The 14,250-nt window shown below is 42.1% G+C and overlaps 1 protein-coding gene across 5 annotated transcripts in view; it reads left to right on the top strand.

Annotated features, from left to right (window-relative positions):
- Positions 1–14,250, top strand: part of IST1 (IST1 factor associated with ESCRT-III) — a 34,538-nt gene that overhangs the window by 18,300 nt on the left and 1,988 nt on the right. Inside the window, exons 2-9 of one of the 5 annotated variants that reach the window (XM_032284376.1) lie at positions 4,575–4,677; positions 5,424–5,604; positions 6,041–6,128; positions 9,236–9,319; positions 9,817–9,927; positions 10,613–10,825; positions 11,453–11,545; positions 12,970–12,976. In XM_032284376.1, the coding sequence (XP_032140267.1) occupies positions 4,590–4,677; positions 5,424–5,604; positions 6,041–6,128; positions 9,236–9,319; positions 9,817–9,927; positions 10,613–10,825; positions 11,453–11,545; positions 12,970–12,976 (865 nt within the window). In that variant the 5' untranslated portion in view covers positions 4,575–4,589. Of the gene's footprint in view, positions 1–4,574; positions 4,682–5,423; positions 5,605–6,040; positions 6,129–7,301; positions 7,394–9,235; positions 9,320–9,816; positions 9,928–10,612; positions 10,826–11,452; positions 11,546–12,927; positions 12,977–14,250 lie in introns of those variants that run through there. The other 4 variants (XM_032284374.1, XM_032284377.1, XM_032284378.1 and 1 more) reach the window with 4 other exon arrangements.

The raw sequence follows: 14,250 nt of genomic DNA, 5'->3' as shown, positions 1-14,250 counted from the left end.
TGAGGCAGGAGAATTGCCTGCCTCAGCCTCCTGAGTAGCTGGGATTACAGGCACACACCACCATGCCCAGCTAATTTTTTGTATTTTTAGTAGAGACGGGGTTTCACCATGTTGACCAGGATGGTCTCGATCTATTGACCTCGTGATCCACCTGCCTCGGCCTCCCAAAGTGCTGGGATTACAGGCTTGAGCCACCGCGCCCGGCCCAACTTACCCATTTTTAAGTGTAGAGTTCAGTAATGTGTACTCATATTGTTGTGCAACAGATCTCCATTACCTTTTCATGTTTAGTAATTGAAACTCGGTACCCATTTTCCCCTACTTTCAGACCCTGATAACCACCATTCTTCTCTCTGTTTCTCTGAATTTTAGATACCCCACACAAGTAGAATCTTACAGTATTTGTTTTTTGTGACTGGCTTATTTCACTTACTGTGATGTCCTTAACATTCATCCATGTTGTCACATGTGATAGGATTTCCCTTCCTTCCTAAGGCTGATTAGTACTCTGTTGTATGTATAGACCATAATTTTGTTTATTCCATATATCCCTCCATAGCTGTTTGTGTTGCCTCTACCTGTTGGCCATTGTGAATAATGCTGCTGGGAACATAGGTATGCAAGTAACTCTTTTAAAGTTCCGCTTTCAGTTCTTTTGGTTATATACCAGAAGTGGGATTTCTAGATCATATGGTAGTTACATTTTTAATTTTAATTTTTTGAGGAACTGCCATACTGTTTTTCTGTAATGGTTGTACCATTTTACAATCCCACCAACAGTGCACAAGGGTTCTATTTTCTCCACAGCCTCCTTAGTACTTGAAATTTTTTTTTTTTTTTTTTGATAGTAACCATCCTAATGGGTGTGAGATAGTATCTCATTGTGATTTCATTTTGCTTTTCTCTAAAGATTAATCATATTGGCACTTCTGTTAAGCTTATTGATCATTTGTATATCATCTTTGGAGAAATGTCTATTCAAGTTTTTTGCTCAATTTCTAAACACATTGCTGTTATTGAATTATAGGAGTCCTTTGTATGTATTAGCTCTGTGTTTTTGTTTGTTTTTGAGACAGAGTCTTGCTCTCTCACCCAGGCTGGAGTTCTGTGGTATGTTCTCAGCTCACTGCAGCCTCTGCTTCTGGGGCTTAAGCAATCCTCCTGCCTCAGCCTCCCGAGTAGCCGGGACCACAGGTGCATGCTACTGCACCTGGCTAACTTTTGTATTTTGAAGTTTTTGAAAAGTTTTTTTAGATACTCTGTCTGTTGCCCAGGCTGGAGTGCAGTGGTGCAGTCTAACCTCACCACAACCTCTGCCTCCTGGGTTCAGGTGATTCCCCTGCCTCAGCCCCCTAAGCAGCTGAGACTACAGATGCGCGCCACCATGCCCGGATAATTTTTGTAGTTTCAGTAGAGGTGGGGTTTCACTATGTTGGCCAGGCTTAGCTTGAATTCCTGACCTTGTGATCCACCCACCTTTGCCTCCCAAAGTGCTGGGATTACAAGCGTGAGCCGCTGCGCCCAGACAATTTTTGTGTTTTTTGTAGAGATGGGATTTTGCCATGTTATCCAGGCTGGTCTTGAACTCATGGGCTCAAGCAGTCCTCTCACCTTGGCCTCCCAAAGTGCTGAGATTGGACATGAGCCACCACACCCTGCTATTTAGCTTTTTTTTTTTTTTTTTTTTTTCCCCCAGACAGAGTTTAGCTCTTGTTGCTCAGGCTGGAGTGCATTGGTGTGATCTCGGCTCACTACAATCTCTGCCTCTGCCTTCCGAGTAGCTGGGATTAGAAGCATGCATCACCACACCCAGCTAATTTTGTATTTTTAGTGAAAATGGGGCTTCTCCATGTTGGTCAGGGTGGTCTCGAATTCGCTACCTCAGGTGACCCACCTGCCTTGGCCTCCGAAAGTGCTGGGATTACAGGTATGAGCCACTATGCTTGGCCAGCTCTTTTTTTAATCTGAAAATTGTTTTTTTGTGAGTGTGATAGGCTGAATAATGCTGTAATGTATGTATATACCACATTTAATATATACGTTCAGTGATTTTAAAAAAAAAAATCTTTTCTTTGTGGCTGGGTGAGGTGGCTCACGCCTATAATCCCAGCACTTTGGGAGGCCGAGGTGGGCGGATCATGAGGTCAAGAGATCAAGACCATCCTGGCCAACATGGTGAAACCCTGTCTTTACTAAAAATAGAAAAATTAGCTGGGCATGGTAGCACGCGCCTGTGGTCCCAGCTAGTCAGGAGGCTGAGGCACAAGAATCGCTCAAACCCAGGAGGCAGAGGCTGCAGTGAGCCGAGATTGTGCTACTGCGCTCCAGCCTGGAGACAGAGCAAGACTCCGTCTCAAAAAAAAAAGAAAAAAGATTTTTTTTTTTTCTTTTTTTTTTTTTTTTTTGAGACAGGGGCTTGCTGTTTTGCCCAAGCCCCAAGGCAAGGGCATGGTCTTGGCTCATTGCAGCCCCTGCCTCCTAGGTTCAAGCGATTCTCCTGCCTCAGCCTTCTGAGTAGCTGGGATTACAGGTGCCCACCACCACACCCAGCTAATTTTTGTGTTTTTAGTAGAGATGGGGTTTCACCATGTTGGCCAGACTCGTCTTGAACCCTTGACCTCAGGTGATCCACCTGCCTCAGCCTCCCAAAGTACTGGGATTACAGGCGTGAGTCACTGCTCCTGGCCTAGAATTAAAGCTTTTATCCAACAATATTGTTGCTGGATTTTCTCAGCTGTGGGGTTTTGTTTTCTGTTTTTGGAGACGGAGTTTCTCTCTTGTTGCCCAGGCTGGAGTGCAATGGCACGATCTCGGCTCACCTCAGCCTTCACCTCCTGGGTTAAAGTGATTCTTCTGGATTCTCCTGCCTCAGCCTCCCAAATAGCTGGGATTACAGGCATGTGCCACCAGGGTCAGCCAATTTTGTATTTTTAGTAGAGACGGGTTTCTCCATGTTGGTCAAGCTGGTCTTGAACTCCTGACCTTAGGCGATCCACCCACCTAGGCCTCCCAAAGTGCTGGGATTACAGTTGTGAGTCACTGCCCCAGGCCAGTTTTTTTTTTTTTTTTTAATTATTGTTGTTTGTGGTTTTCCCAGTAGAATATATGTTCCTTTGAGGACAGGGACTGTACCTTAATTTACGCTTTTAATCTCCAGCATCTAGCCAATGTCTGACACATACATAATCAGTAAGTACTTATTGTGTGGATTGAACATAATTCAATTAATGGATTACAGATACTTCATGACATAAAAGCCCTGTTTTAACCTGGGACCTGGGTTAATTCCTAAATTTAGGGTAAAGGCTTTTGGGGACAATTTTACAAAAGGAAAATCCACTGATTTTTTTTTTTTTACTAGTGGTTAATTCACTAGTAGACAAGTACTATTCTTAGTGTTCCTTCTTTGGTGCTCTTTTGATTTGTCTGTCCTTCAGTTACTTTTTTTGACCTAGCTTTTGTTTGGATACTACATTTTTGAGTCCAGAATTTAAATTTAGAGAAATAGAAATTGTGCCGTTTTGAACTAGAATGCACAGTAGTCAATGCACAGTGGTATATCCTAAAGTCTTGTGGGTAGAGGAGGGGTGGTTTTGTTGACTGTAACTCTGCTATTCAGTGAAGTTCCTGGTAAAGAGCCTTCTGTTGTAGAATTTTGTAGAGCAATTTTTTTTCTTGGACTTTTCACCCCTTTGTTTAACTTAGGTGTGAGTAGATGTTAATGATATTTCTGTACTCTAGTGCACTAGCTTTTCCTCAAAGACTGAGACTTAATGGCAGGATTTGGGGAGTTAAGATGAGAATTTTTTTTTTTTTTTGAGACAGAGTTTCACTCTGTCAGCCAGGCTAGAGTGTAATGGCGTGATCTTGGCTCACTGCAACCTCTGCCTCCCCATTTCAAGCAATTCTCCTGCCTCAGCCTGTGGAGTAGCTGGGATTACAGGCATGCGCCACCATACTTGGCTAATTTTTTTTTGTATTTTCAGTAGAGACAGGGTTTCACCATGTTGGTCAGGCTGGTCTTTACCTCCTGATGTTGTGATCGTCCATCTTCGCCTCCCATATTGCTGGGATTACAGGTGTGAGCCACCACACCCGGCCGAGAATATTTTCAATTATGGGTCTGAATTTGATCATCTTTCCCCGTTATTTTTTGAGATTGTTTTTTGGAAAAGCAGGGAACCTTCTGCTTTTTTATCTTTTTATCTACTCCCATGCCAATATCTAGGTATTTATTTCATCTGTCACCAAATTCTTTCAGCTGTGCTTTCAAAGTAGATTTCAAATCCATTTGCTGACACTGCTAACTACCCTGGTCTGAGCTATTACCATCCCTTGTCTGGATGATAATAATAGCCTTCCTGTTGGTCTTCTTGCCTCCAGTATTATCCTTCCCCAATCAGTTTTCTATACAACAGCCAAATGATCTGTAAAAAATGTGAATTAGATCATGTTGTTTTCCTGTATTAGAAAAACACTCTGGTTTATTGTTTCAAGTAATTCAACCCTAAGAGGTGTTAGTTCCTGAACTAATTCTGACTTGAAAATAGTCATTGTGCTTCTTCTGTTTCTAGGAGAAACAGCACAGCATGCTGGGCTCTGGATTTAAAGCTGAGCGCTTAAGAGTCAATTTGAGATTAGTCATAAATCGCCTTAAACTTTTGGAGAAAAAAAAAAGTGAGTAGTGCATGATTGCCTTACCTTTTTTCCCCCCAAAATACATCACTGGATGCTAGCACTCCAGTACTGGATCTTTCAGTGTAGTACTATGAAGTCTTAGGAATCATATCTTTTTTTGTTGTTGCTTTTGTTGAAATGGGGTCTTACTCTGTCACCCAGGCTGGAGTGATGTGATCTTGGCTTACTGCAGCCTCCACACCTCCTGGGTTCAAGCAATTCTTTTGCCTCAGCCTCCCGAGTAGCTGGGATTACAGGCGTGTGCTGCCACACCTGGCTAATTTTCATATTTTTAGTAGAGACGGGATTTCACCATGTTGGCCAGGCTGGTCTTGAACTTGTGACCTCAAAGCCATCTACTTGCCTCAGCCTCCCAAAGTGCTGGGATTACAGGCGTGAGGCACTATGTCTGGCTGGGGATCTCATCTTTTAATCTTTGGATGTATTTCTGCCCTTTGTGACTAGTCAGACTGGGTCCCTTGGTTGCAGAGAAAGGGGCATGCTCTGTTGTTATGGAATTAGGTAATCGGACTCCTGAGTTGGAACTGTCAAGCCACATGAGCTATATTTTCTCACCTAGTCAGAATAGCAATTTCTATAGTAGATGGGATGGGACTGGGTTTGTTAAGGGAGAGGAGCTAGGCTGTAGTGGAAACACCCAGTTCTTCCTGTTGAGGGGAGATTGGCCTGTAGGCCAGATGCCAGTGCTCTACTGCTGTGAGATTGGAGTGGGATTTGTGTCGTAGCGGAACTGGCCCAGAAAGCAAGGAAGGAGATTGCTGACTATCTGGCTGCTGGGAAAGATGAACGAGCTCGGATCCGTGTGGAGCATATTATCCGGGAAGACTACCTTGTGGAGGCCATGGAGATCCTGGAGCTGTACTGTGACCTGCTGCTGGCTCGGTTTGGCCTTATCCAGTCTATGAAGTAAGATACTGTGATTAATAGATCTAAATCATTTCTGGAATTTGAAAAAGGAGTAATATGGTCCCTTTCTGCATCGGGGGGCTAGCATTAGGGGACTAGTTCACATGCCCAAGGATCTTCTTCCTAGCAGTTGCTTAAAGGCCTCATCTCAATGTAGATAACTGTTAGAACGAAAATGTAGGATCTGAAACTGAGAAGCCTAAATTTGAATCTTGGCTCAACCATTTTCCGACTTAATGGCCTTGGCCTTCTTTGGTAGTTTTGAGTTTCTCCAGAAGTAAAATAAGATCATGAAAATGGCTAGAAGCCTAGAGTTATTGTGAGAATCTAGTGAGATTCATAAAATAGCTTTGGAGACTATAAAGTATATGAAACAAAAGCTATGATTTTTTCGGTTTATTTTAAAGAATGTTATATTAATTTTTCCCTCGATTAGGGAGCTAGATTCTGGTCTCGCTGAATCTGTGTCTACACTGATCTGGGCTGCTCCTCGACTCCAGTCAGAAGTGGCTGAGTTGAAAATAGTGAGTATAAGTAGTTTCAGTGATGTTTGTTGCTTTTCATATTGTTAGGAAGGTGGGTTAATATAAGTTACTTCTGCTGATTTGACCAGGTATTTTGTACCCTTCTTAGTTTGCTTTTGAAATAGGTTTTGTAAATTTATTTGTTTATCCTTTTCAGACTTACAGAACAGTGTTTTTGTAAACTTGAGTAATTCTTTTAAGGAGCACAGCTTTGTGTATCTCCAGCTGTGTCTTAATGTTATTTAACTCAATGCAAACAGAGAAGTTTTTATGCAACTGTAAACCAGTAAAGTTAAAATAACATTAATTTAAGGTGACAGATGTTTTTGCTTTATTAATTCCACAAATATTTAAGTAAATTGTATGAGCTATGTGAGTGCTGTGGTGAGCAAAATATGGCACCAGCCATACTCCTATAGCTTAGAGTCTAGCAGAAGAGACAGACATTAACCAGAAAATTGCACATCACAACATGGATATGGTACTGACTGCTAGGATACAAATTCAGTTGTGTTTTCTGTTTTCTACATCTTTACCTTTCTATTTCCTAGGAGATTGTCTCATTCTATAGCTCCCAACCTGAGATTGTCTCATTCTTGTCTCCCAAACTGTCTACTGAGATTTCCTTGTTTTCTAGGTTTTTTTTTTTTTGAAGAACTCTTTTTAATTCTCTGAATATATTTTATAGTCCGTTTTTGTTTCATGGCCACAATGTTTTCTGAATCTCTGAGGATATTATAGTTTATTTATTTATTTATTTTAAGATGGGGTTTCACCATGATGGCCAGGCTGGTCTTGAACTCTTGACCTCAGGTGATCCACCCACCTCAGCCTCCCAAAGTGCTAGGATTACAGGCGTGAGCCACCGCGCCTGGCTATTATAGTTTATTTTTAAACTTCCGTCATGTTTGTTTCTCAAGTTCATTTTTCCTATTTCTTAGTTTTATAGTAGAGACTTTTCTGAAGATTTAGTGGTCCTTGGCTGTCGGTTTACATTTAAGAGCAAGGCACTGTAAAGCAGATTGGAACCTTGTGTGCATGGGTGGGTTTTTACTGCCAGATTGTTGAGTGGTCTGACTAAGCTCTTGTTTGGAGGAATTCCAGACTGTCAGGAACTAGTTGTCTTTCCTTGGGTTGGTCGTTTTCTCCAGAATCCTTCTACCTTCTCCCTAGAGTGTATAAGCTGGCTGCCAGCATTTCTGAGAGCCTAGTGGAGAAGGAAGCCAAAAATCTATTTGATATATAGAAGACTTAATTCTTCTGTTGTAAGTATCACTGCTGTCTCCTGTGTATAGACTCCAGAGTCCCTTTAGTTTGCTCACCCCAGAGAATAAACCTCTGACAATAGGGTACCGGTGGCAGTCATTGAGTTTTGGGGGCAGAGAAGAGGGACAATAGAGGCAACTGATTCTTATGTAGACTTTTTTTTTTGAGATGGAGTCTCGAACTGTTGCCCAGGCTGGAGTGCAATGGCGTGATTTCGGCTCACTGCAACCTCCGCCTCCTGGGTTCAAGGCATTCTCCTGCCTCAGCCTTCGGAGTAGCTGGGATTACAGGTGCCTGTCACCACAGCCAGCTAATTTTTTGTATTTTTAGTAGAGACGGGGTTTCCTCATGTTGACCAGGCTGGTTTCGAACTCCTGACCTTGTGATCTGCCTGCCTGAACCTCCCAAAATGCTGGGATTACAGGTGTCGGCCACCATACCCGGCCATTTTTGGTCTCTTGTATACTCCTTTAAAATTCACCTCATAGTGGAAAAGGCTTAAATATGTCACAAAACTTTAAAGCCATAAAAAAGAGTGATAAATTAGTATAAATAAAAATCTGTGTAGTATAAAGCAAAACAAAGGCCTTAAAAGACAAATGCCGTTTATGTTATAGGTGCCAGGTACCCCTGAAAGTCTTCATAGTGAGTAGTGAGAACTCTCCTACTGGGCTTCTGGAATGTTGGGACCACTCTGGTCCAATGCTACTACTATCATTTCCTGTCTGGAAATGAGAGTAGCTTCTTGAATATTCTTTGTATTCCTATTTCGGTTTCTTTTAATCTTTTCACCATTCTATCAGAACCACCTGAGGGTCCAAAACACAGCTCCAATCCTGTCACTACATTTTGCTTTAAAGCCCTTTAGTAGCTTTTTGTTGCTCTTATGGTAGAAACAAACTCCCTAATAATGGCCTTACATGGTCCTGTGTTGTCTGGCTCCCACCTCCCTTTCTTTGTTTCCTACCACATTCCTTGGACTCTGCACTAGAGGTTCACTGACTTGATTTCAGGCTTGAGGAATGACCATGTTTTTTTCCACCAGTGGCCTTTGCACTGCTGTTTTCTTTTCCTGAAATGTTCTTCCTTCCGCATTTAGTTAACTCCTAGTCATCCTTTATTTATTATTTGAGACAGGGTCTTGCTCTGTCACCCATGCTGGAGTACAGTGGCACGATCTCGGCTTACAGCAGCCTCGGCTTCCCAGGCTCAAGTGATCATCCTCCCACTTCACTGAGTAGCTGAGACCACATGTGTGCACCACCATGCCCAACTAGTTTTTGTATTTTAAAAAATAGAGACAAGGGTTTTGCTATGATGCCCAGGCTGGTTTTGAATACCTGAGCTCAAGTGATCTGCCCACCTCAGCCTTACAAAGTGTGGGGATTACAGGCATGAGCCACCATGCCTGGCTTTATCATCCTTTAAATGTCAGCAAAGCATCAGTTCCTTCAGGAAGCCTTACCTGACTTTATCACATCTGATTCAGCTGTTAGAAGCTGGTGATAACGGTACATCTTCCCTTGGTATCACTTACTGTAGCTGTAGTTGTACCTTTATCTGTGTGATTATTTGATTAATGACTATAAGATTCAATAGGAACAGTATCTGGTTTGTTCATCTTTTTTTTATATTGTGTATCATAACACTCATGATAGTAGCACTTGAGTGTTGCTTATTGGAAGGATGAAATAGTGGATTAATATGTACCCCTTAAGATGTTGCAGATTCCCATGTTTTGGAAATCTTGTAATAGACAACGTTTGCTGTTTCCAGTAAGAAGCTTAAAGCATTCTGTTGGAGTGGTCTCTATTTTTATTTACTGTCCTTTTTCTCTTTAGGTTGCTGATCAGCTCTGTGCCAAGTATAGCAAGGAATATGGCAAGTTATGTAGGACCAACCAGATTGGAACTGTGAATGACAGGGTAATGAACATACTTGGTAACATGAAGCAGTGTGTGGGTGGGAGCAGTTTATTGTATTGCCTGTAGCAATTCTAGTGGGTACCATTGTATGGCTCAGTATAGGGTTTCACATTTCATAGTGGGGTGAGGAGGACAGCTGTGTGGCTGGCATTGTGATCCAATCTTTACACCTGCCCAATTCCTCCCGTAGCTGTCATTCATAAGCCTCATGTCATTTGTGAAGGTGGGAAGTGAGGCAGGGAGAAGGATGGATGAATTGAACTGTGGAAGGTAGCAGTATTGTCTTTTACCAGCATCTGGGTCACATGTAATGAGAATGTGAAAGAGAGATGTTGGGCCTCTGATGTGGCTTTTGACTCTGAAATCTCATTTAACTGCTCTGAACCTTTTTTTTCCTCAGCGTTAACCTGTAAAAAGGAGCTAACTTTGCATAGTGAAGTTAGGATTAGGCTGGTTGGTATAGATGCATCTTAGACCTGGGTCTTTTTACTTAACAGCTAATGCACAAACTGAGTGTGGAAGCCCCACCCAAAATCCTGGTGGAGAGATACCTGATTGAAATTGCGAAGAATTACAATGTACCCTATGAGCCTGACTCTGTGGTCATGGTAAGTTTACCAGAACACAAAGAAAAATGAGTTTGTAGGTTTGGCCTTCATTGTACTAACTTAAATTTGTGTGAGTTTAAGCCTTTGTCCAGGTAGTACCTTTTTGACAGGCAATAAATGTGCCTGTGTTTCTGAGGGTTCTTAAGGATCATTAGATGACTGACAACACTTTGAGAAGGTCCAAACCTTGATACAAATGTAAAATGGCACCATTATTGCTACTTTTTGGTGAACTTCAGGAATTGAGAAATCTGTTGATAGCAAGGAATGCCCCAAGACCCAAACAGTTCCCCAAACGTTTATTGGGTACCCACCGTGTGTCAGATGGTGCATAGAAAGCTGAGAATACAGGGAAAAAATCATCCAGCAGTTAAGGTTGGTGGGATATGGTGGATGCTTTGGTTTGCTGCTCAGACATCCCCATTACTTACATTTGGGAACACCATCAGGTCCATTCCAGCTGCAGAAGTCATTGGGGAACTGGCTGAGGCCTTTGTTGTGATTGTGTTGCAGCCCAACTTCTTCCACCCACCTCTGCCTCCTTTTCTTTCCCCACAGGTGTTGATCCCAGAAGCACTCCAGTAAACTTGCTTTGTGCTAACTAATCTCCATCTCAAGAGTCTTCTTTCTGGGGAATCTGGCCTTGGACATGGGTTAATGACATGGGTTTCTCTCTCTTTCTCAGGCAGAAGCTCCACCTGGGGTAGAGACAGATCTTATTGATGTTGGATTCACAGATGATGTGAAGAAAGGAGGCCCTGGAAGAGGAGGAGGGGGGGGTGGTGGCTTCACAGCACCAGTTGGTGGACCTGATGGAACAGTGCCAATGCCCATGCCCATGCCTATGCCCATGCCATCTGCAAATACGCCTTTCTCATATCCACTGCCAAAGGGACCAGTAAGTATACATAAGTGTGGATGTAAGCTTTAGAAAATGTTACAGACGATGACAAGTTGGCTCTGTGAATACACAGAGGAATTGTAGGTTGTCAGGAGCCGTTAGCAGTGTAAGAACATTTGGTATTAGCTGGCAGTCATCTTGTGGGGGGAAAAATCATTGGATTCAGAGGTCTTTTAGTTCAGCTGTAGGAAAATCTATAGAGATGGTGCCAGAAAAACACTTTCATAAAGGTTTCCTGAATATCTGGGATTTGTTATAGTCATACTAGTAGCTTTTTCCACTACTATGTTTTATTTATTTTCCACCAGCACTTTATTGCCATGCAGAAAAGCCTTTGTAGATAAGATGGTCGTTGCTAGTAAGAAAGCCTGATTAGAATTTTCCTTTGTAAACAATGAAGCACTTGATTACTTAAAGAATAGCCTTTGGCTATAGATCTTTAAAAATCTGGAATCCTTCTGACCACGTGTGGCCCTTTTGGGCATTTTTGTTTTAAGGATCTTGAATATTTGTATATATTCAGTGTGAGCATATTTATGTATGTATTTCTCCCTTCCCATACCCAAACCTTGGAAACTGCAAACTAGGGGCAGTGTCTCTGATGTTGCCTTTCTCCTCTTACAGTCGGATTTCAATGGATTACCAATGGGGACTTATCAGGCCTTTCCCAATATTCATCCACCTCAGATACCAGCAACCCCTCCATCGTATGAATCTGTAAGTGCCTGAGCCACTTTTGTAAGCAACAGGAGAGTGAATCCCATGAAGAGCAAGCAAAATAATGACCACAGGAAAGGCAGAGTTTTGATCAACTCCTAGTACCATCATCATTCTTGCTTTGGGATTCTTGTTTCGCTTTATAACATTACCCTGGATATGGGGAGTGGTGGTGATGGCAGTATCCGTTGGTGGCATTGCTTTGTCCGCAATTAAGCCAGGCATCAGGAAGGAACTGCAGATTTTTTAGAAAGTTGTAGTGCTCTATGAGGGCACTTAATTAGTTGTTTTGACTAACTAGGCAAAGGATCATGTTGAGCTGATAAAGTCGTGGTGCTAGAGTATCATAATTATTAAAATATTCATCTTACATGTTCTCAACACATATAAAGGAATATTGACCAGAATTATCTAGTTAATAGATGTCTACCAGTAGTATTGATCACATTTTAGTATTCTAGTCAAAACTTACTAATGAACAGCTAATATAGTAATGATACCTTGAACTGGAGGTGGTTTAATGCTTGTTTTTGACCAGCCTTGCTTTCTCAGTTACTGTATGCCTTTTGAGACCTGTCTCCATCTAGTTTACTGAGAAAGAAATTGGTATGGTCATTTGCTGTGTAAATTACTCATCTAGGAAGTTCTTCCTGTTCCTGAGCTTGCTTTCTGTTCTTTCCTTTGGTTTCCATCTCTAGCTGATGTGTTCTACCTTGGCCCTGAGTTTTTCTTATGCTTTGCTTTTGCATGTGTCAGAGCATAACCCACAGCTGGTTGTAGGAATGAGGTCAAAAACCTTCATCAGTATTTGAGGACTTGGTTCTTAACAGATATATTCAGGAATACTTTCTCTTTGTCCAAAGGTCAGTGTGATAAGGATTTTTTGTTTGGTAGTTAAGAGTTCAACATGAGGCTGGGCCCGGTGGCTCATGCTTGTAATCCCAGCACTGTGGGAGGCCAAGGCGGGCAGATCACCTGAGGTCAGGAGTTCGAGACCAGCGTGGGCAACATAGTGAAACCCTGTCTGTACCCAAAATACAAAAATTGGCCAGGCATGGTGCTGCATGCCTACAGTCGTACCTATGTGAAAGGCTGAGGCAGGGCAATGGCTGGAGCCCAGGAAGTAAGTAGATGCTGCAGTGAGTCATGATTGCACCACTGCACTCCAGCCTGGGTGACAGAAGGAGACCCTCTCTCAATTAAAAACAAAGGAATTTAACATGGTATCTACCTGATTGGAAGAAATGCAGGGGCAGTTTCTTTGAAGCAGGCTCTGTTGCACTTAGTGAGCAACTCAGCTTTTGGAAACACAGGGGCTTATATCAGTTCTTTTTTCAGTGATGCCATTGCTGTTTCCTCTAGTAACAATCATTGTGTTTCAGGTTGATGACATTAATGCTGATAAGAATATCTCTTCTGCACAGATTGTTGGTGAGTAGTATCAGTCTGAAACCTTCAGGTCTTAGTGCTGAATCCTCTGCTGTTTTCTCATTATTGTTCCTCCCTTAGAGACTGTTTCCATGCCCGTGGCATTCTATCTGCATGCTCTGTTTTCATCCCACATGCTAAAATACAACTCAGGATATCCTGCTTCCAAAGATTAAAGATTTTCCCTGGCCCAGAAGCAGCTCCCAAGTTCCCTCTTCCTGTCAGTGTTATCACTATTCTTTTTCAGTCATGCTTGACTTCTTTATATTATTGCTGCTTCAGCTTACATTGTGCCTCAAACAGCTCAGTGAATTTTACAAAGCAAACCTGTTAGTGTAGCTATCAATTAATTAAACAAACACTGGCCAGGTGTGGTGACTCACATTTGTAATCTGAGTACTTGGGGAAGTAGAGGCAGAAGGACCACTTGAGGCCAGGAGTTTGAGACCAGCCTGGGCAACATAGCAAGATCCTGTTTCTAGAAAATATTTAAAAAAAAAAAAAAAAAAAAAAAAATAGCTGGGCTTAGTGGTGCAGACCTGTGGTCACAGCTACTCAGGAATTCAGCGTTACAGTGAGCTATCGCTTGTATTCCAGCCTGGATGACAAAGTAAAGCCCTGTCTTAAAATAAGATACCACCAGGAACCCAGAGGGTTGTGCCTCCTGGGTTCAAGTGATTCCCCTGACTCAGCCTCCCAAGTAGCTGGGACTACAGGTGCACACCACCATACCTTGCTAATTATTGTATTTTTAGTAGAGACATGGTTTCACCGTGTTGGCCAGGCTGGTCTTAAATATCTGGCTAATTGTATTTTTAGTAGAGACGTGGTTTCACTGTGTTGGCCAGGCTAGTCTTAAATTCCTGACCTCAGGTGATCTACCACGCCTGGCCAGAAGAATACTTTTAAAATTAGAGACAGTTGTTTTATGGAGATATAATTTACATTAAAAAACCCATAGATTTTAAGTATGTGTATGTATATATACACACACATATATCTATGCACACACATAGAATCCGACTCTGTGATCAAGGTATACAATGTTATTCTTACCTCACAGTTCCCTTATTTCCAGTCAACTCTGCCCTTTCCTCCAGAGTCAGAGCACTATTTGGATTTTTTTTGTTACTTAGTTTTCCTCATCCTAGAACTGATGAAAACATACAGTAGGTGTGTGCTGGGGTGTGATTTTAACAAACTACTACATGGAAGACTGAAAATACAGATCAGACCATTGTATCAAATAACCTGGACATTCATTCCTTTAAAAAAAA

This window comes from Sapajus apella, unplaced genomic scaffold, assembly GCF_009761245.1.
Source record: "Sapajus apella isolate SASKATOON/1434 unplaced genomic scaffold, GSC_monkey_1.0 scaffold15, whole genome shotgun sequence".
NCBI lineage: Eukaryota > Metazoa > Chordata > Mammalia > Primates > Cebidae > Sapajus > Sapajus apella.
This window is presented reverse-complemented; position numbering and strand designations above follow the sequence as displayed.